This window comes from Thermobia domestica, chromosome 13, assembly GCF_964235325.1.
Source record: "Thermobia domestica chromosome 13, izTheDome1.hap1.1, whole genome shotgun sequence".
NCBI classification, from domain to species: Eukaryota; Metazoa; Arthropoda; class Insecta; order Zygentoma; family Lepismatidae; genus Thermobia; species Thermobia domestica.
Window position 1 is genome coordinate 110,341,378 of NC_137466.1, and position 23,894 is coordinate 110,365,271.

The 23,894-nt window shown below is 34.7% G+C and overlaps 2 protein-coding genes across 4 annotated transcripts in view; both read left to right on the top strand.

Annotated features, from left to right (window-relative positions):
• Lasp (LIM and SH3 domain protein Lasp) overlaps positions 1 to 23,894 on the top strand; it is a 164,564-nt gene that overhangs the window by 45,422 nt on the left and 95,248 nt on the right. For all 3 annotated transcript variants that reach the window (XM_081736245.1, XM_081736244.1, XM_081736243.1), the window contains exon 2: positions 721 to 815. In XM_081736245.1, coding sequence (XP_081592371.1) covers positions 721 to 815 — 95 coding nt within the window. The remainder of the gene's footprint in view (positions 1 to 720; positions 816 to 23,894) is intronic.
• On the top strand, positions 18,071 to 18,782 carry LOC145669070 (tetraspanin-6-like). The gene has a single exon (XM_081737427.1). It carries the CDS (start codon positions 18,096 to 18,098, stop codon positions 18,780 to 18,782), a length of 687 nt encoding a protein of 228 aa, XP_081593553.1. The 5' UTR covers positions 18,071 to 18,095.

Consider the following 23,894-nt stretch of genomic DNA (forward strand, 5'->3'; position numbering starts at 1 on the left):
ATTGTGTCGCAAAATTTAAGAATTTAAAAATCATGAAGCATTTAAAGTTTAAAAACAATTTTGAGTCCGACTGTATCATCAGCACTTTCAGCAGTAGCAACAGTGCTCAGTACTATATAGTCCCTGCATTATAGAAACTTCGTCATACACTATTGAAATTTATTAATGAAGGAGTCAAGTAAGCGTGTCGCGATATCATGATCGTTCGCTAAACTGTTTCATCAGTCAAAAAAGATTGGGAACTAATGATTCTAAGATACTTGTAGTACGTACGATCAATACATATGTTCACTGTGCTCTTCGAAAGAATGTTTTCGAGAGATTTATTCATCAATTTCAGTTGTACAACATTAAAAAAAAAAAAAAAAAAAAAAAAAAAAAAAAGACTTACCATTCAATGTTGGTCAAGCTTCTAATTTTTCATTTCTGAAAACAAACTTTCATTGAGGAACGAGGTGAAGTTAAAATTACCGTTAAAACTTTTGAAACAGAAACTCAAAGGTCATGAATGAAATGTCGTGCGCATAATCATTTTCTTGTATAATCTGTAATTAAGCCACCAGTCGAGATGTTTCCCACAATTTTATGCGGTAAACCAAGTGGGAAGTAACGTAAGGATTATAGTAGCTTAGTAATCGTATTACTTATTGTACTTAACTAGATATCATTTATGTTAGTGTTACTTCTTTTGTTCATTACAAAAAGTAATTTCTTTTCCAGATATGGCACAAACAGTGTTTCAAATGTCAGGTGTGCAACATGACCCTCAATATGAGGACCTACAAAGGTTTCAACAAACAGCCATATTGTGAAGCGTAAGTATTTGTTTTTCTTCTCCGTTGATTACAACAACGATATTTCAAATAGCTAATACTTGTTTTCATGTTATTATCACTGTGAAATGTTGTGTGTTCACATATAGGCAATATTAAGATTTTTTTTTTTTTAATTTTAATCTTTGCTTCATATACTAAGGTATAGCAATCCATCAGCTGTTATTTGTTATAGTTACCACTAATGAAAGTTCCTGGAACTGGTGATATCGATACCAGTCCTGCTTTTTTTCCCCTTACTACTGAATGTTATAAGAATTTCCATTCAATCTTTTATAAAAATAGGCTTATATGGAATTAATAGTTTTACAAGGTGGCTGTTCTGAGGCAAGTGTAGCCATCTGTCAGCTACTGTATTTATTTTTCTTTCTTTTAATTCTGAAACTCAGAAAGTTCTCGTGATTTAGAGTTTGATTTTCAGAGAACATTTGAATATAATGCTTTACCTCATTTAGCTTTTTTTTTTTTTTTTATTTTTCGAAAATGTGTTTGTTAGTGCCGTTTGTTCCTTGTTAATAACATTCATAATAAAATTTGATGAGGCACCCACTAACTCTACTGCTTAGTTAAAATTTGAATTATGTTGATACAGTAGTGTAACTTTCTTTAAAATATTTGTTGGCAACCTTGCAATGAATGGTCCGAATTTGTTAAAATTTAAACTCAGTGGTATTTCATTGTCGAAATTTGTGAGTTGGTGTGTGTTTACGGTTTTATAAGAAATTGTTGCACATTCTTATTTCAACACTAGTTAGTTTGTATGCAGTCAAGCGCTCAGTAGTATTAGCACCGCAGGGCAGCAGGATTGAGGGTGTAAAATTAGTGAGTGATTGGAGCTTTGAGAGCGCCAGTAAAATTAAAAGAATGGTTAGGAATTTTTACTTCTCCCTCTCTTTCAATCAAATATTTTTTATTCGAAGTGTACATTTTTGTGCAAACTTCCCCACCCACCTTTATATCAAAACTCTATTATCCGTAAGTGAAATTATATCAAAACTCTATTATCCGTAAGTGAAATTAAACTTTTTTTTTTTTTGCCCAGGTGGAATCTTGATTTCAAACCAAAAGTATTATATTCCATACGTACATTGCTAGAATAGGACCTTTAAAAGAGATGAGTGGCTAGAATTTTTTGAACAGGACTGTACAAATCCTAGAAGAGAAAATGACAGCGTACCCCCTTTTTTAAATTTACATCAATACTTCTATTTCTTTACAATGGTTTACTATTTAATACAAATAAATTTACATTCAATCCGTGATTGGTTGCTGGAGAGGAAGAAAAAGAATACAATTTATGTTCTGTTATTTGCGCCTGGCGTGATGAATAGAAATCCTGGAAAATAGCCAATCGAGATTGCTGCTGTATCCAGCGAAAAATCCATCATCCACATGTAGGCATAATTAGCTATATAATTCGTCAATTAATTTTTCAGCAACCCGAAACTCATATGAGAAGAATGTTGACTGCAGTTAATATTGAATTTGAATGGTATTATTAGAAAAATCTAGCGCATGTCTGTCGTGAAGAAAAATATTGATATGATGCTCATTGAAATGTGCTACATAACGTTAGGGAAACAAACTGTAATTGTGCTACCATGTGTTTTGAGAACTGTGAATCTTTTCGGTTGAGATGCAGTTTACTCTGTTCATGTAGTAAATCACCCAGCAGCAACGAAGCCTATAAGTAACGTAATAACATCGTTGTAAATCAAAGGGTTTAGTAGCTGGAGGCCACTGAAGCCAGATAACCTTATATGGCATTGCAGATTGAGGCTGGAGAAACATGTTGGATGTCACTTCGTGTTAACCCCAATTTTTTTTTCTCTCGCCTGGGAGACGTCATATGGATAGTTTGTTGATGATAACAGAATGTTTAAAAATTAATCACTGTGAGAATGTGAAATGTTTTCTTTTTTCTCTTTTCTACGTGTAGTACAAAATTCTGCAATATTATTATCATTTAACGGAAGAAAAAGTCCAAAGATGAAACATAACAATAACCGATAGATCTCATAGTGCTAAACAGGATTATATGAGTGAGTGTAAACCCTCATGCGTAGTTTTCGAGAAAATCGGCAGACAGGAATATGTTTGTAAATCTCAAAAGTGATGCTGCTTGAAGGTGATAAACAAAAATTAAACATTTTTATTTGAGTTAAATTTAACTATAATATTGTGTAAATATGAGGCATATATCAGTATATAGATGATATTGTGCAGAATAAAAATGTCGTTCTGGGCATGAATTCTCTTACGTAGTTTTCGAGTTTTCTTTTTTTTTTAAAAAAAAAAAAAACGGTGTGCTGAAAAATATGTCGTTTGTTGTCAGTACTGACAGTTTATATTCTGCTGAAGCAGATTATAGATTATTTATTTACCTGTATGTGAAAAACAATACACTTTAGCTTGCAGATATATCTTGTCTCATGCGACACATACTACTTGAATTGGATATTTGTATCATAGTACTGTTTACAAACTGAAGAGGCGTATTATTATTATATTATTATTATTATTATTTTATTATTATTTTAAAGATACAAAGTCTGATGTAACTATGTCGAGGAAAAGCCATATTATGTATATTCTTTTTCAAAATGTGTCTACCTTCCTCTCCTTGAAAGAAAGACCTAATGTTAGCCATAGAATTAAGTCAAAGTAATGTGAATAATCTTTATCCAATCGACATATTTATTTCATGTCAAAGTATTAAAATTTCCTACGTATGGTTGCTAGAATATATCCCTTCGTGGGTGGCCTTTTTTTTTTAAAAAAAAAAAAAAAAAAAACAATAGTTTACAGTTCTTCGGCATCTAAGACCATTTAGCCCTTCATGTTTTGAGGGATGACGTCCCTCGGCGAGCACACAATCTGGGGAAAGGGATGGGATTAGGGAAGGAAGGAAGCGGCCTGGGACCTATAAGTTAGGTACCACCCCGGCATTTGGCTGACCTCATTCAGGGTGGCTGGCCTGAAAAAGCGTTTTACACTTTTTCGAGCAAGTGCTCCCACCGGGAATCGAACCCTGGACCGCTCGCACTGAAAGTGAGGGCGTTAGCGACTACGCTACGCGGGGCCACTCCTTTTTCATTAGATTTGTATTGTCAGTAGAAATGTTTTCTAAATTAGTAACAACTCTGATAATAGAGGTAGTCAGTTGCCTTTGAAACGTTAGTTCTAATAAATTAAACATGAATGGAATATCAAAAGTCTTACTTGTTGAATTAAAGACGGTATAGTATTTTTTTAAGAAATCATTTAAATATTTTCCGTTTTTAAGCTTTTCCTCATTTGAGGGAATGACAAACATATATTTCATGTACTTAATATAGTGTTTGGCATCAAAATGTATTCAGGGGCAAAAAAATAATAAATTTCCTTAATGAAACACATTGTAGAAACCTTAAATCGCTTTTTCTTCTAAATAAGATCACAGTTGTGGTTCGTGTACCGAAACACCACCGTATTCACAGGAGAAATTTGTTCGATAAAGCACTTTCCTCTAACCTGCTTTGCTTTGTTACACTTCAATACAGTGTCAAAACAATTAATTTAAATTCATTGTTAATGTAAGTGTTGAAACTACTGCAAAGTTACTGGTGCAATTGCTATTTCTATAATAAGGGATTTTCCGGCTCATTGATGCGGTAATGTCATTAGATGAGTCAAGAAACCGTCTTTTTTTTTTTTTTTTTTTTTCATAGAACGGGAAGTGTAATTCAGTGCTTGGCATTAATGTTTCTTTGATGACAATAGAAAAGGTTTGTAAAAGAGAACAAGAAGAAGAAAAAATATATAGTTTTTCTTAATGTTAATGGTACTCAACTGTCCTCTTTACTTCCTCTTGAAGCAGATGAACCGTTAACATTTTAGGCCTTGAAGAAAATCTGTTCGATTTTTATGAACCTCTTAGCCAGTTAGCAAAATAGTATTTTTAATCTGGAAACATTTTGTTCAGACACGTGGCAGGCCTTATTTTTTTTATGACCTGCGTTTATGTTCTTGCTTTACCTCATGAACAAAAGTTTTCTGGGGTAAAGTTATGCTACAGACAGCGAGTAGTATGATACAATCGAAGCTAAGATACTTTCCATTGCGCAAATAATCCAATATTAGTGTATTACAATAAACGCTAATTTCTATAATACCTAACATATTGTCTATTTTGAGCCCTGTTTAATCTTCTGTTCTCGTCATTCCTATTATCTTCCTTCCAAACAGTAATTTTTCCGCTACCACTAGATCACGTGATTAGACAGGAGTGTTATTTCAAAATATTTGTGAAGGGAGGAAGGAGCGGACTCCTCGCAGTGGGCGACCAATCGCAACAAAAGTGGATTATATTCTGTCAAGAGCGACATGTAAGCAGTCATTACATGTCCAGTGCCTAAACACCCATGACCAGTGTGAAATCATTTTGAGAAAACTGGCTTAAAAAAAAAAAAAAAAAAAAAAAAACAACGTTTGGATCCCACACATAATCTGATTCAGTAGTGTTTACTTGATGGAAAATGAAATGAAATCTTTGAGTTTTACGTCCCACGGTTATGCCGGTGAGGCTAAAGGAGACGGTGATGATGAGAGATGAGTGAAATGGTGGAATGAAGAAAGTGGGAGGAAACGGGAGAACCCCGAGAAAATCCACGAGCACGGTGTTTGTCCACCACTAATTTCACTTGGCGGGGGCTGGGATCGAACCCGGGACCCCAAGCACCAGAGGTGAACGCTCTACTACTGAGCCACCGCGCCCCCCTATTTACTTGATGGAATTTCTATCTGTGAATCTCTACTGAAACGTAATGAGCTCGAACCATTTCTCAAGCAGTTGATCACGAGTGATTAAAAAAAATGGATAACCTGCAACAACATGTGAAAAAAGATCGCGGTCGAAGCCTGTGCCAAAGTCAACACTGACGCCCAGGAAAGGTATAGTGTTCGTGTGGTGAGATTGGAAGGGCATTTTGCATCACGAACAGTTGCCGCTGGGCGGGAGGATAAACTCAGACCTATATTGTCGAAGTAGCACCTAGCAAATCAAAAGAAACGGCCGGAACTAGTCAACAGAAGTGTCGTACCACGCTAACAACACCAGGCCGCATACCCCATGTTCCGAACTGTCAGAAATTGAAAGAACTTTGCTGGGAGGTTTTAATACATCCATCGTATAACCCGAACCTTGCACCCACCAGACTATACTTTGTTTCGGCCTCTGCAGAACTTCCAGAGTGGTAGTAAGTTAGTTTCAAAAGAGACCTGTGAAAACTACAGGTCGTTTGTTATTTAACTAGAAACCACAAAATTTCTATATAGAGAGGATTGTGATGTTGCTGTAAAAGTGGTCATTGAACAAAATAGTGCATATGTGATTGCATAATATTAATTCCAAATTTAATAAACATGTTTCCATGAGCTCCAGATGATCAATACTTTTAGACAACCTTAAAGTATTTATTATTCTTATTTACCAATCTAAGGCAAATGGAAAAGAGTTTCACCTGTTCCAGTAGAATTTAATTTTGTGAATTGTGCAATTTTGAAATTGGATATTAGCATAGAAGAATATTTTCACATTTTATTCCATACGAAATTTCCTTTTCTTATCTTTTCCTCGTATGATGAGCGAATTGTAAGCTCAAGTGTATAAATTTTATCGTCGAATTTCGATTTTTTATAGCAAATTGTTAATTCTCTCTTGTAGGTAGATAAATATCTCCTTGTGTATATGTAATTTATAAGTACACTCATCTTTCGGTTTTACAAAACTCCATTTAACAAAAATCAGAAGTGTCATTCAAATTCAGTTTGAACGTCTTCATTTTAAGCTTAAAATATTTAAGCTGAATTTATATTATAAATTATATACTGTGTTGCCCACGAAACGAAACATTTCTCGAGTCTAGTAAGTAACACTACTTCCCCCAAGCCGTACATCTCAATCACTATTTTATTATTACATGATTCAGTGTATAAAAAACTATAAATTGATAAAGTAATTGTAAAAACATAGTGAAGAGCATTTTAAAGATGCGCAAATAATTACACAATATAGACCATACTCCAATAAAAATATGGTTTCAATATTATGTCACATCCTTTATGGACTTTTTCTGACGCGAAAGAATTCTGATAACTTCTAGATATCAGGTCATAAATTTTGTACATGCATTTACAATCCAAGACGAGAAAAGCTTTCCGAAAATCAAGACGAGACGAGGCTTATCCAAATAATCTCGTGGGCAGTACTGATGTCGATAGGTATTTTACACTCTGATCGCTTAAAATTATAGTACTATGTTATTTCTCTGTGTTTCGTAAGCTCACTCGTGACTATATGATTAACGTATGTCATCGGGGTGGAAGAGTCGGGTTTGATTTCGGGCGGGGGCTCATGTGGTTCGGACCCCACGTTAAGCTGTAGGTCACGTCTCCTATAGTCTAGCTGTTGCACAGAATGCTTAACCCAAACCAACTCATTATTTCGTTCGTAATGTAATTGTGTATTAGCCATTGCAGATAGAACTTACCGACAATCGGCAAAATCGGATCGTTGTTATCCCCTTTTTATCCATTAAAACGGAGGATTATAGTAGTTACTACTTATAAACTGTATGTATGAAAGAATCCGTATAGCTACTTCGCAATCTTAATAAAATAATTCTATTTCTCGTCAGCAAATAAACATAGACCATGGTAAAAATAATACTAACATCTTTGTTAAAGCCATTTGTGTTGGTATTTCAATTTTTAAAAAGCAATATTTAGCAATATTCTTTACAAAAGGAGAGATTAGTTAAAGCAAGCAGGTCTTTTAACTTTAATTTCAGAACAGAATTCAACACTAATTTTCTATGCATACATAAAGTGAACTCTCTGATAAGAAGTGTTCCGCACTTCTCTCCGCACGTCTCCGCACTCTGATAAGAAGTGTTACGTAATTTAGAATGAATATCACTGGAATCTTAAAAAGCAATCAAAGCATTAAAGATATGTCAATGATTCTCCATGTTTCAGCGAGTTGCATCATTTTAATAAATGTAGCAGCGGGTTCCAGTTTTGTTTCCTTGTTGCTTCTTGTGAGCTTTATGTATGAATGGAACAATTTCACATGTGTGCTTTTCCTTTCTCTCCCACTTCATTTACTTATTATATCATACTTATTTGTTTCAGTTCATGCTCGTTGCCATTCAGTTAGAGCCATACATGTAGGATATTAAACGAGAATTCTTTTCATTTATTGGCTCTTTTTACAGGCTATTTTACGATTCTTCTATTCAGTGTTTTATTGATTCATCATTTTTTGTTTTGTTTTTTAACTTCTTTTTATTCCTATTTGCTCTCGATCTCTTGACCTTCAGTGTTATAAGGACAAAGGAATTACAGTATATATATATATATATATATATATATATATATATATATATATATATATATATATAAAGTTTTAAGTTTTTAAATATAAATATGTACCTTTAGTATTTCTTGCTACGGCTGCTTCTTATTATTTATTATTCGTCAATCATCATTAACTGACGAAATTTCAGTAATAACTACTTGATTGAATCGAAACTGTTTTAGCCCATCTTACGTTCATGATGCTGTTTTGTTTTTAAAATATCATTCAAATTTTTATGTAAAAATGTCATTAAAATATCACCTCATGAGAATACATTTTTGTATATTTACGTTAGTAAGCAATTTTCAAAGAAATTAAATGTAAACTAATATGAAAATTTTTTAAAAATCTGCGTTCAAATTCTTTATATTTGTATTAGACATATTGTTATTTTAAAATGAAGATCACTTGAACAGACTCCATTGTGTCTCTCCATTGGTGCATTTACATCAATTATATCTTGTTTAAAAGATCACATCGGATATTAGAACATATTTAATGTTCAAAGTAAAATACCAATAGCTTTTTATAGATAAGTCGCGAAAATCCGGAAACGAAACTTTATTTAAAGAAAAAAAGCATTAATTTACTGCAATTGTTTCAGATTTATTTGTAATACGTTTGTACTTTCGAGGGAAAGATGTAGAATAAAATCATATATCGTAATTTGATTATGCGAGGAAAGATACTACTAAACAACAAAATTATTTAATGATTTTGACTTACTGCACATTTTTTAATTCGTATATACTGCAGACTGATCTATTATGTCTAGCCATATGTCAACAGACCAAGCAACACAATGCACAGTAGATACCGGAATCAAATTCTAAACTTAAAGGCGTGTTTATGGAATTCTTCCTGTTTCATTGATGTAACTTTGTACGAAATGACGTTAACAGTTTTATTTACAAACTAATGACATGCAATGGGTCACTATTCGCTTACTTTGGTAAAAACCGAAACGAGATTTTCTGAAAGTCGTAACACATTAAATTTAATTTAGTCCAACAATTCTGCTAACGACTACTGAGTGTGAACGACTTTCATTTATAATGTGTTAATTGCCGTGCTTGTTTTTATGCTAAAGGAATTTCTTTGTTATTAACATAGTCGCGCTTCCTTTACCACCAGTAAATACTTTCATTTAAATTTATTGTTGAGCATTGTCGGCGTTTGTGTTGGTTTACATAATTTTTATAGAAGTTATAGGTAAACGCAAGAGTTGAGGAATTGTTTCTGAAAGGTGTAAAAGAAAATTAAATTTGTTAGTGATACATTTGTTATAATAACGCCTAGATAAACCTTTCTGGAGTGTAGTGAACAGAGAAGCATGTTGTTAGCCAGAAGCCAATGGATTTGAATGAAGGCGTAACGAAGTCCTTTGTGTGTTGAATTGAGACTGAATTGGGCGGAGGCCACAGGAAGAATGGAGTGGTGGGTGGCGAGAGATAGACCATGTTCCGCTTGACAATTTCTGGCTTGATGCCTTTGAAAACGGTGATGGATGATGGTGTAATTTATCGTATTGCTATTGTTTAGAAATTATAACATTTTATCTCAACTTAAATCTAAGGGTAATACTTGTAAAAATTCGGCTTAAAAATAAGTTGTGTAGATTAGAACTCACGGATAGTGATTGTGACCAGACGAGAAACTTTGGTAGACTTCCAAACTATGCGACTTCAACATTCAAACTTGAAGTAGTGCATCCATAACTACTGCTTACAATAAGATATGTCCGTGAACCTGGCCCCACCCACACCAACTTTGAAACATGCCAAAAATTCGTACAGTAAGGGACACTTCTGGATGGTACATTTTTGCCGTAAATTTCCGTATGGGTGTACCATCCAGAAGTATCACTTACTGTGGTTACACAAAAGTGAAAAAAAAAAAAAAAATTGGGTGGGGCTGGGTTCACTGATTAAGTTAATTTTCTGGGTTCACTCCACTCATTCAACCGGTTAAGATGAAGCCTATGCACAAACTTAGTGTTAAATTAGTGCTAGTAATACCGCATAGAAAGAAGCCGAAAGATAGACTAAAACCTTTAATGGTGGAATCATTAAAAACACACACACACAAATAAACACACACAATGTGATAAACAGTACAAATTTTCTGATGAAATAAACAGCATACTTTTTCAAACTGATGTGAGAAGTAAACGAATAGAAATCTATTCGTCCGAGTTTTATGATACCGGAACGCTAACGCTACTGTAAGTAGAAGTTTGAAGAAAGTTTTCCATCAGCTCTCGTAACAAGAACTACTATAATAATACTTGAAAATAAATCCTCATCCGTTCCCTCACATGCAAATAAATCTTAAGATTTTTCTCACTACTTACTTCATCATTTATAAAACACAATAACACTTCAGTACTAACTGTAAGTTGAGCAAATTCACATGGAAAACTTTACACCACAGTGGTCTTCTATTTGAAAATTAACTTTATTGTACAGTCCGCAGCAAAAAACCTGCAACATGAGCATGTAAGTTTTTGTGAAACTACGCCTAACAGCGCAGGGAATCAACATAACGTCTATGTGGCACGCCAGGAGAAACCTCGGCCTCCTCCCCTGCACACTTATTTTGGAGCAAAAGACTTCGTTGTTTCACAATAAACTTACGGTACATGGTCAATGTTGCTTTTTTTTTTCTTTGCTGCGGACTGTACAGTTGAATACTTTAACATAACACTAGTTATGTAAATAATGCGTGTACGGCGTATACACATCTAACATTTTTATAATCCAGCGTATACTCACCTTAAATTTACGAAATAAAAGCGTACGGGGTGAGTGTACGCTATATTTTTTTTAACCTACCAAAAATTCTAAATTACGTCACTGCATGATACATCTTTAAAATGATTTTATCATACAATTTAGTGACGTCTACTTAACAATAAGGGACTTCGTAAAACCACTGCATAACATTTCGTAAATCTCGAAAGGATGTGTTGTAAATATTATATGGAATTTTGTATGTTCCAAATTTTAATTTTTTTTTTTAATTTTTGGAAAGGCTACTTCATAAGTCTCTTATTCGATGTATGGAACCTAAGACATGTTCATTTGGAATATCTTTAAAATAATAATAATAATAATAATAATAATAATAAGAAGAAGACTGTTTCTTTCTCCCTTTATGTTAGTTTCCGTTCAGAATATTAATTAATAGTTATATTTAAAGTTCAGTTTAATGGTCGTGGTATTAGTGGAAACACTTTAGCAGCAACCCTCAGAAGTGTTGATTTCGTATCACACAATCAGTACGTTGGTTGAAATAGTTGTTTCCTCTGCAGTTACTTAAAAATTGTGGTTTCCTTACAGCAGTTCCTATTTGTCATTCATATTTGTTAATTTCATATTTCTCATTTTCATGTATACGTGTGTCATCGACTGCTTATGTAATCTTTAAGGAGAATTAATCCTACGCTGAAACCTTGCTGTTTATTCATTATCTTCTGAATTTTCTTCATGCATATGTTATTTTTAAAGTGTTACTAATGATGAATACAAGTATGCGTGTTTTTATTTCTGACACATTTTGTGTACGGAAACTCGGTGTCTTCCCACTTGCGACAGTCCTATTAGCGACAGGAACTGTTAACTGTCCTATGAGCGACCGATTCGATCTGTTAATTGTCCTGTGAGTCACCGATTCGTTCATACTAAGATAATGGAAGAAGATGAGGTTCTCTCTTCTTTAAGTTGTTTCATGCTAATGTAATTTAGAACCGAACAAAATGTACTATGAAAAATTTCGCTCTACCTGAATTTAAAATGTAAGAATGTTCTCATTACATTAACAATATTTTATACGTTTTTCCTAATATTATATTTTTGAATTAATTTCTATGAATATATTGACTCTATCAAGGGGAAAACTAATTAAATATTTAGAGTAGCTCCGCCTTTGTCTATGATTCTAATATAATTAAAAATTTCATGTTAAAATGATACAGAGCATAAGTTTAGATTGAGTATGTTTATATCAAGATAGAAATAAAAAAGCGGTAGGCACACCCGAAGAAAATTTTCATGGTTGCTGTATCACATCTAGTATATCTGGTATTTAACCTTTAAACGACGGAGGGATTTAAATGCCGCAGCCCCTTTTATACGGCGCCATTTAAAGCGTTTTCGTAAGAGTTTACAAACAAATCCATATCTTCACCCCTATTTATCCTAGGATCATGGTTCATACCTCATTCTCTTCAGAATGGAGCTGGCTTTCAAATGGTACCACTTGCATGCTCGTATCATATACCAGGAGAGGGGAAAATGATTTTAAATATAAAATTTCGTAGGGGGGGAATTTTTTTCCACACTTTGGGCCCCTCTGGAACGGCCCTGTGTGAACGTAGAGATCTCAAAAAAAATCTGGTAAATAGTACTTGGTATACTGAATGTGTGTGCTAAATTTCAAGTTTATATCTTGAATACTAAGGGCGGGAGAAATTTTATCAAGAATTCCCACAATGCCCCAAATTACCGCAAAACACCATGATCTCAGGTAAAAAATTTCCTGAGACATCTCTATTTACCCTAGAACTACAATCTGCCAATCATTCTCTTCAGAATAGAACTGCCTTTCAGGCGGTACCATTCACATGTCTCCATCATGTATCTAAGGCGGGAAAATCCCGATAAAAGGAATTTTTTGGTGTAAATATCCCTTTTTTCAAATTTTAGCCCCTCTGGCTCCCCCCTGTTTTAACGCAGAAATCTGAAAAAAAATTCCGTTAAATACTACTCGGTGGACTGAATGTTTGTGCATAATTTCAATCTTCTAGGTGCAAAAATAGGCCCGCAAAAAATTATATATACCGACAACGTCCCATATTCCCCTATACAGAAGTATATTTTGATAAAAATTCCCTGGCACATCCCTAATTACCCTAGGGTCATGTTTCGCCCATCATTCTCTTCAGAATAGAACTGCCTTTCAGACGGTACGACTCACGTGTCTCCATCATGTACCTAAGGCGGGAAAATCCCGAAGAAAGGGATTTTTTGGTCTAAATATCCCTTTTTTCAACTTTTAGCCCCTCTGGACCCCCCTGTTTTAACGCAGAGATCTGAAAAAAAATCTGATAAATACTACTAGGTGGACTGAATGTTTATACACAATTTCAATCTTCTAGGTGCAAAAGTAAGCCTGCCAAAAATATATATATACTGACAATGTACCATATTCCCGTATACAGAGGGATATTTTTGAAAATTCCCTGAGACATCCCTAATTACCCTAGAATCATGGTTTGCACATCGTTTTCTTCAGAATAGAACTGCCTTTCAGGCAGTACCATTCACATGTCTCCACCATGTATCTAAGACGGGAAAATCCCGAAGAAAAGGATTTTTTGATAAAAATATCCCTTTTTTCAACTTTTTCCCTCTCTGGATCCCCCCCTGTTTTAACGCAGAAATCTAAAAAAAATCTGTTAAATACTACTCGGTGGAGTGAATGTTTGTGCAAAATTTCAATCTTCTACGTGCAAAAATAAGCCCGCCAAAAAATAATGAACATAGGCTTAATAAAAGAAAATATATATATATATTTGAGAATTATGACGTCATCACCTCCTATGTCTCGACGCAGGAAGGTGTGAAACCATACGTAAGGTCTTCTACAATGCCTCTTGACTTGAAAAACAAAAAAAAAACCGGACGAAAAAGCTCAAATAGGAGAGTTATAACGCAATGTACCATGAAACACACAAAAGGGATAGAGTGTGGACTGTCTGGACAGAAACACTCTCACACACACACAAACGCATTCACGCACACACATTTTCCCTTATCTCATCAACATCATTGGTAATAAACACCTCGAAGTGTAAGCTGAGTTCCTCACAAGAGAAACAATCTCCTCGTGTCAGCAGAAATAATTGATAAACAAGCGGTCACAAAAGTCAACGTGAAGAAATGAAAAAAAAATAAAGGGAGGAAAAGTAACCAATTTTATGGTTTGTTTGGGTTACAACTGGTGAACCATATTTCAGTCACGTGTTTCTTTGATCGTTTTAGAACACACAGATGCTAGCAGCGGAAGGTTTGATGCAGGATAGCCAATGCTACATTAGTTATTGGTCTGAATAATTCTTTTGGTCGAAAAGGACCAAACCGTATTTTCAGCCAAAATCGCTATTGGTCGAAAACGACCAACTTCGTCGTGTAAAGGTTAATATACGTGGCTTGCTATATTACGTATACATTTTTGTGAGCCAGGGAGGCGACCCATGCCTTCCCATCGGGCGCCCATGGAAAAAAAGGTGTTCACCATTTGAGGATATCAAAGAAATCTAAAAACACAGTGTATTCGAAAAAATTATTACACAAGTTAAAATGTCTCACAGAACTTAACAGTTCGTCTACTTATAAGGGATCATTTCAGATTGTTACACGACAAGCTTTTATGTATAAGTCAAAACAAGGGAGGAAGGCAAATTAAGCAATTAGTTTTCGTTTTAGTAGCTTACAATAGGGGGGGAAGGTAGTTTAAAAAGTTTGTTTACCTTCTGTATTGTTTAGAGTGAACTGCATTGTAATTGGTGGGATTGGTTGAGAATAGACAATCAGATGTAAGGGATCTCAAAAGCTGTCTTTTATCATTGACATTTTTTAAAAGTTTTATTCACAGTGTCTTAGAAAGTCTAAAATGTTGGCGAAACTGTTACACGTTTAAGTTTTTCAAAATAAAATATATTACTGTGCTTAGTGAGTAATTAAATTTGAATCAAATTAAGTACAGAAAACAAAGCTTTTCAACAAAGGGGATATTACAACTGGATTTTCAATAATTACATACCAATATACTTTTCATGAAAATATCCCTGTTGTCTCGTTAAGTCAGCGTTTCCCAACCTTTTTCAACTTGCGGCACACTACAGGTGTAACTTGAATTCTCGCGGCACACTCATGTAGATATTATTATTAATATTTGTAAATATAAAATAACGTGGTAATTTATTTTTGTGATTATGGATCTCCTCAGAGAGAAGAAAGCTCGATGACTGGTTTTCGGTAAATTATTATGCTTATTTTTCATTCTAAAAGATTTCCTTTTTCGAACTTTTTCAAAAACTGTATCCAATCTTTCACTAAGAAGGAAGATCACTAAATAACGAACGAACAAACAAATCTCTTTTATTTTTAAAACACAAATGTAGGTAATTTGTATGCATGTTTGCTTTGTCGAAAAGATTGACTGATATTACGAAACAGTCTGCAACAATAAAAAAGCAATAATGGTCATAACAATGATAATAAATACACTTTTCAACATTAAAAATATACAGAGATGTAACCGAGTATGAAAATTAAAATTGTAGATTCATAGTAGAGGTTCATAGTAATGCGAAATACAAATATACTTTTTCCGCTATGTTTTACAATTTGATTGCCATGAATTAATTTATTTCGATTTCCTCGCGGCACACCGGCGGACCATTGGCGGCACACCAGTGTGCCGCGGCACACCGGTTGGGAAACGCTGCGTTAAGTTATTTGATGTAATGTGTCAACTCTAACTCAAAACAAGTTTTATTTGCACTCACAGTAGCGGAAAAATATATTTGACGAACACTATCACTGACACGTACATATTTCATACCAAGGTTGTTCGGGCGCTAATAACGCCAGAGACAAACATATTTTACGAGATGGAATCATATATCTTCCATCATCTCAATGTAAATGAATCGGTCGCTCATAGGACAGATAACAGTTCCTGTCGTTAATAGGACTGTCGCTTCTGGGACTAATTCGGAAACTCTGACAGGGTTCCTACTGGTCAGGGAAAAAGATTGGAAATCAGGGAAATTTTATAAAATATATTTTCTCTAACATTAGTTCTACACCTATTTCAGCTTAGTCAACAATTATATGGGACGTTGCTTAGATTTTTGTGGGAGGTAAGTGGAATGTACGTATGAGCAATTGATTACTATTTGTCTCTAGAATAAATGTTCTAATATATAAATATTCACCGTTATTTATTCCTTATTTATATGTCAGTGTCATCGGACACCTGTCATAAAAGTCAGGAAATTTCCTGCCAAAGGTCAAGGAAAGTCAGGGAATTAGATTCCACCAGATCAGTAGGAACCCTGTGTGAGGAAAGTAAGCAACAAGACTCACTTACCATTTTTGGCTTGTAATGAGAGATCCGAAAGAATAAGTATTGAGCATTTTAATAAAATTAACAACTGCATATGAAAGTTAGATTTTTTTATTGTTTTACCTTGAAATCATAGTTGTTTTTTTTTTAAAAAAAAAGAAATTCTCGTAAAACTTTATTTTGTAGACCCTTGAGTAACGAGTTGAGAAAAAGACATAAAATGTTTTTACATACATTGCCGTGGCGGGGGGAGGGCGAGCGGGGCGACGGCCCCGGGCGCCGAACTAAGGGGGGAGAAAATTCGAGAGAAAAAATGAAAAAAAAGATAGGAAAAATTGCTTGGAGTATATATATATGGGGGCGCCGTCGTATACTCTTGCCCCGGGCGCTGATTTTCCACGGCACGGCCCTGATTATATAGAAACGAGGGAAATAAACTGTAAGCTATGGAAATGTGGGTATGTAGAAAAATAGCTGGGTCGAACAGAAAATGAAATGAAATGTTTCAGTTTAACGTTCCATAATTATGCCCTTTAGGCTAAGCGAGAGGCAAGTGAATGATGATGGAAGAATTGGTGGTATGAGAATGTGGGAGGAAACGGGAGTACACATGTTTGTGAATATGTATAACTCACAATTCCTTTATTGTCCATCAGAATCTTCCATCCATTTTTAAGGAATATATATATTTGTGCTTCTTAAGAAGACATTAACATTTTTTTTTTCTAAATAAGGGAATACGTATTGTAATATCAAAATTTGGGAATTGAATTTTTTGTTTTTTGCATCCTTATGCAACCAAGGTTACAAAAGACGCTACTATCATTAATATGGGTTCCGTACCACGAACGAAGTTGAAACGTATTGCATTTGGCTGATGCTTTGAGCATCATGCAAGATAAGACATACGGTGTCGTTCCTCACCATACTATTCTGCCTCCAAGACATCTGGATTACAGGACCACGCTACTGGCTCGTTTTGAAATAAAATGGGTTCTAGCAATGCAGTAATTACAGGGTACCATACACTAGGGAAAGAGAAAAGGAGTAAGTTCGCGTCACTGCATTGATACATACGATAAAATTATATAAATAAGTCATACAAAGTTAATTTGCGAAGGATTAAAGGTCTTCAGTAGCCATGAATCACGAAATGTGATAGTCTTCAAAGATCTACTGATTTAACCACCCTAACGCAAGGCCTTTGTTGTGATGCAAGTTGACGCTTATTTCATCCATTTTTATTTGTTACTTATTCCCTAGTTCACATTGCGATCGCAGTCAAAATTTTGCATTTTTTTTTTTTTTTTTTAATGAACACGTGCAAGGATGTTTCTTTCTACACGTGATGACAGTTTCAGTGAGAACCTACATAATATCATTAACCTTATTTCCCCTCATTTCATCTGGGTTGAATGAAACTTCCCTCCCTCTCTCTCTCTCTCTCTCTCTCTCTCGTTGTTGGCGTGTGAATAAACTATGATGTCGGCTGGCACATGGCCTTCAAAGCTCAGTTACATAGCAATGTAACAGGAAATGTTAGCTGTTACCCACAGCTTTTTTCTTTCTTTTTTTTAATGTGCTTAAATGGGCTTTTTTTAAAAAAAATAAATAAAAATAAAGACTGTTTATCTATGCAATGTCCTGTTGATCTTCTGGAAACAGCGTTGTAGTGTAAAGACTGTTGTTGTTGTTTCGTGGTCGATTTGCAAAACCGTTTGAAAATCATGAGCATCTGTGGAGTGACCTGCATAAAATTTGCTTTATTTATCTTCAATGTAGCGTTTGGTGCTGTTGGAATTGGGCTGACTGCAGTTGGTGTTGTGGCTCATCATAAAGCGCGAGAAAACTTCATGTTCCTAGAAGACAAAGTGACTATCCTACCCATTGGAACTATCATCTCGGGAGCAGTGGTATTTCTAATCTCCTTTTTCGGTTGCTGGGGTGCCATCGCGGCACATCGATGTTTACTAAGATTGTATATATTTTTGTTATTTCTCATATTTCTTCTCGGAGTAACTGTTGGTGTCTCAATGTTTCTTCTGTACAGTATTTTCTCCTCGTTTCTAGCAGACGAGATGAAGATAACGTTTTCCGAGTACAATAGAAATTACAAGGATAAAAAAATGTGGGATAAATTTCAGAATACGATGCAGTGTTGTGGTTTGGATGGACCTTCCGATTGGATATCTTCCTTGCCCCAGTCATGTTGCAAAGATGTAATGAATGAATGTACTGGATCTGTAGCGTATAAGACAGGTTGTCGTAGTCGTATGCAATACTTGGTTACTTTCACAAGTACTGTGTTTGGTGCTCTAGGATTTGGGTTGTCAATGTTTCAGATAGTTGGTGTGTTCTTAGCTTGCTGCCTCATGTCAGCTGTAAGGATAACTCACTCTGATGAGTACGACTAACTTCCATTTTTAACAGTGCATTTAATGGATTTTGACTGTATTATTATTACCCATATGCTGGTATCTTTTTAGGAAAACATGAAAGAATCAAAGATGTCCTTGGAAGTGTATAGAGCTATAAAGCATTGTAATAAGATTTATATTGAATTATTTACAGTAACAAAACCAAGTTCTATATTCTGCTTTCTGACAATTGTTCTAATCCCCAGAAAATTGAAATAAAGCAGCGAATGATGTAATTAAGACTTTCGTCTTAATTAGGATCCATTGATGTGGGCGCTTTTGAATATAAATTGTTTGAAGATATAAGGATAAGGATATATATGTAGTGGAAATAGTGGCGGCACATGAGGAAAGCACATTGGTAAAAATGACAATTTTATCATCACAGGCTATAAAATTGTAATTTTTGCAGATGTAACTACCGTGAGCCACAATAGACCGGAAATATACAGGGTGATTCCTTTAAAACTCACGGATTTCATTAGGGTCTAGAATTTCAAACTGAAACTGATTTTCATGCGGTTTGCGGCAAATGATCAGATGGGAGATTTATAGAACTATGTTTACTAGTTTAAATTCATCCGGGCTAATATCGACAACGCCTCAAGAAAAAATTAATATTTGAGAGTAAGTTATAAGTTTAGGCCATCTGATTAACCATACAATGTATTGCCGTCTTGTTAGTGGTATAATGAAGAGCTTAGTGAGAATATGGTCAAAGGATCAGTTTGACCGTAATAAATGTCATGGTTCTCATACAGTATTAAATTTTTAGGTTTATTTTTTCATTTTCTCGGAAACTCCACATGAGCTTTTTCATATATTTTGTTCAGCTTAATAAGATCTATCGACTGGTATGTCTCATCTTTGGATAGAAAGTTAATAATAATGTCGAATTAATTGAATTGTAAAGTTTATCTTTTATTTATTTGCATTCGCGTCGCTTGATTTGGTAAGTTGTCTTCTGGGAGGTCTTCGCGAAATCCAGCTCGCCCATTCTCGCTTTCAGAAAAGGAAAAATGGACAGAAGAACAGAGGAAATCGCTGTCGCAGAAATTTATAATATCTAACTATTTCTGAACCTGAATCAACACAATAAAAATGTAGGAAGCTGTAATTTATGGCGTTGCGTGAATTGCTCTCGCGTTTCGTCTTATAATTATCAGTACTTCTTGCTCCAAGGGTGGAATGATATGATCTAGAATTTAGTTTGTAATCAAAGTGTACCGACGCTTGGTTGCACATTATTATCTTAAAATATTTGGTTTTATTTTTTAAGAGTTTTAGATATGAATTACTAGACAAGCATTGTTTATAATGAAGCATTCAATAGGTGTCTGTTAAGACCAGTATTGTAAGAAAAATAAGTAGATTTGTTGTCGATGTGATTATAGTGTTATTCAAGTGCCTGATATTTGAGGTTTCTATGCTCTCTTAACACACGTTGTATTGTGTTCAGACTATTTTACCTGGAGTCGTATAAAACATGAAATATGATAGATTTCAAATTTCTTACCTATACACTTTCCATCTTGATTATATCTTTTTGCCTTGTTTTTCCCATAATGCAGTCTATCATCAAATGTGCAGAATGCTGCTACTGTTTTTAAATTCAAAATCTTCGGCAATATATATATATATATTTAAATCATCTTTTCAGTGTTAGCATATTTTTATGCAGAACACATGTAACTGGTAGCATTTTTCAATACTGTTGTATTGACACCATAGAATATGTAAAGAAGTCCCCAAACAGTGTATGAAGAATTCTGGAGTACTTGGTGTAAATACTAAATTATGAAAATTCGTGATTTTCAGTCAGAGAAATTGTACTAGCAGAGTTGTTGCTGTTAGGTGTTACTAACGGATGCGCTCAAATTTTTGGCTACGTAATTATGGCATGTTGAAAAATTAAGAATTTAGTTAATTTCAGTACATATTTAGTTTACTTAATCTGGCAGTCTTGGATGTCGAGTGCGATGTGAATGTGGAATTTCAGGAAATTCGAAACGTTATAGTGCTTCTAGAATCATAATAAAAGACGTCAATTTTATGCGTCCACAAGTCTGCAAACACTTTCAACATTCGTGTTAATTTTATGATCCCAAGTTATGTAGTTACTTTTTTGCCTTAATTAATATTGTGCTTTTTCATTAACCCCTAATCACTATTAGAGAATTTCACGAATGGAAAATCACGCGAAAGTTTTACTTGTTGAAATCAGCAATTGTTGCATATTCAGTTCATAAAATTTGCGTGGACAGTCTATAGTGATCCAGGGTTAAACTTGGCGTTGACTTTTACAGTGTCAATGCTGTCAGATTTCTTCTTGGTATTGAGAAACAGATTTTTCTACTATAATATTGGAATATATTAAGACTTATTTCTTAAGACTGTTTTTGAGAAATGTTAGTCACACAAACGTGTTCTGTACAAAGGTAATCTCTCTCTTCGCAATTATTATAAGCACAAGATATTTTATAACAACAGTCTTCTGTTGAACGGAACCATAGCCTTAAATTTTTGAATGACATCTTCAAAATTGTATTCCTATCAACTTTTCAAGAGAAAACATGACGGAGCAACATGAGCAAAACATATAAAATAATAGTGTTAAAAACTGAATACTGAATGTTTTCAAAACTGAATGAATGAATGATTGTAGGTCGGAAAACCGAAGGAGATAAGTCTGAATAGCTGGTATTATACAGGGTGGCCCAAAAGTAGATATACAGTCCCATACTGATCAGCTCATTACTTTTTATATCTTTTCTTATTGTTATCCATCAGGTAGACTTAGTTGCTTTATTATTTGTTCTTAATATCTTTTTACTTTTATCTTAAACTCGGAACAGCCAAACCAAATAAACCTATGTTATATTTGATCAGTGCATGGGTGTATACCTACTGTTGGGCCACCCTGTATATTAGGAACGAAAATGCTGGGCGACAACCATTCTTTGATCATGTAAGATCCGAATTAGATTGACGGTAAATGATCGGTTAACGATAGTGTTACCCACGAGACCAGAAATAATTTTCTCGTCTCGTTTTCTAAATTTATGTACAAACTTTATTCCCTGATTTTCTTAATTCTATCTAAAGTTACTAGAATCCTTGTGCGTAATGAAAGGTTCACGAAGGGTGTGATCTAACAACATTTAAACCATATTAATTATTGAAGTACATTGTATGAAGACTTTGTGTTCGTACAATCACTATCAATTTATTGTCTTCTTCTATGAGACTTGTAACACCAAATCATCGAGATCTAAAACTTGGGTAACACTAGTTAATGATCGGTTCAGACAACGAACATTTTGCGAAAGAATTTGATGTTCGGATAACGAACACTTCACAGCATAATCACAAGAAGAAGTGTTCGTAAACTTTTAGGAACGAGACTTAGCAGTACCCATAACCTTTCCGTGCAGTAGTCGATTTCTGTTATGTTTTTTGTCTATGCTTTCCTAAACTTCTATTAAAATAAAACATAAAATGAGTACATTGCATATGTATATCATTTTTATATACGTACTTTTGGGGTCTTCAATGCGGATTTGTTACTCAATTTATCCCATACATATATTGGTAAGTCGTTGTACGAGTAGTAAACATAAGTCTTTTGAACGGATTATGCTCGTTAACCGACCGTCTACTGTTGTACTTCGCTCGAATAAACCAGGTAGTGGTTCAAACCTCACTTTAAACGGGTCTTACTGTTCGGTGTTGAGCGAAGCAAACTCAGTCCAATCCAGTTTATAGGGAACATACCGAAAGTTTTTAGATACTCTTTTAAAAATCAATTTTACTAATAAAACTTCAACTGACCAAAGCACTATATATATAATCTTATAATATATATATACTGCTTTGGTCAGTTGGAGTTTTATTAGTAATCTTGAATTTTCCAAAGCTACAATGAATAATTTAAAATCAATTTATTTGCGTAAAGCGTCTTACAATTTCTCAGAATAGTTCCCACAAGCATCAATAAACTTTTGCATTCTTAAAAAAATATATTTTTATTTTTTAAGTATCAGAAATTTCATTATTATACGCTACGACAGCCTCTTTACTTGTTTCAAACCAGCATTCTCGAAGTTCTTGAGTTTTGGGAAGAAGGCAAAGTCACATGGAGCTAAATCTGGAGAATGAGCCGGGTTCAGTAGAATGCGCACTCCTCTTTCCTGTAGAAACTCCAAAGTTTTCGCTGCTGTGTGTGGCCTTGCATTATCGTGATGAAAGTAAAACAGTGGAGACTTTCGGTGAATAGATCTTCAAACTTCACAGACACTCGGAAGGTAGTAAGTAATGTACCACTCTGCTGTCACTGTACGTCGATCATCTAACTGTACAGTTGCTACATGGCCATCTTAGAGAAAAAAGATGCCAAAGAATTTGACCCACACTCCGTACTCGATTTAACTTTCTAAGACCACCACCACAATACTGTCGACTCCTGTTTTGTTTCGGGGTCGTAGTTGTAAATGCATGTTTCGTCACCTGTGACAATATTATAAACGTATTTACTTTGCCCCTGCGAAAATCTTCTAAGAATATAGTGACACCAGCCCACCTGTCAACTTTTTGCTTAGGCGTAAGTATATGTTGGACCCAGCGGCTGAAACACTTGGAAATACCGAGATAATCTTTTAATTATGGATTGAGTAGCAGTTTATCCAATCTTCAAGGTTGACTGGATTTCCTCGTATGTGATATGGCGATCCTCATTCACAATATTTATTGCTGCGACATTTTCATCCGTAACTGCGTGCTAAGGCGCCCAGAGCGAGGCTCATCTGTCAGGCTCGGCCGTGTTTAAATTCCGCAAAGTAATTAAAAACGGTTGCGCGTGAAGGGGCAGAGTCCCCAAACACTTTTCTAAACGACCAGGGCACTGTTTTTGCATTAAACCGTACTTCAAATCGTAAAAGATCGTTAAACTAAAATAATGTTGCTCGAGCTCCATTGTTGCCAACTGACAGGCTCAAACTAACTAACCTACACTTCCAGCACTAATTTTCACACCAATCAACCTACAACCGTGCAGTTATACCTTTCACCATAATAGCCAGGGCTTGAAAAATCCACTCGCCAGTGGCGAGT

Coding starts and splice junctions, on each gene's coding strand:
- LOC145669070 (XM_081737427.1), top strand. CDS start 18,096: ATGAGCATCTGTGGAGTGACCTGCATAAAATTTGCTTTATTTATCTTC.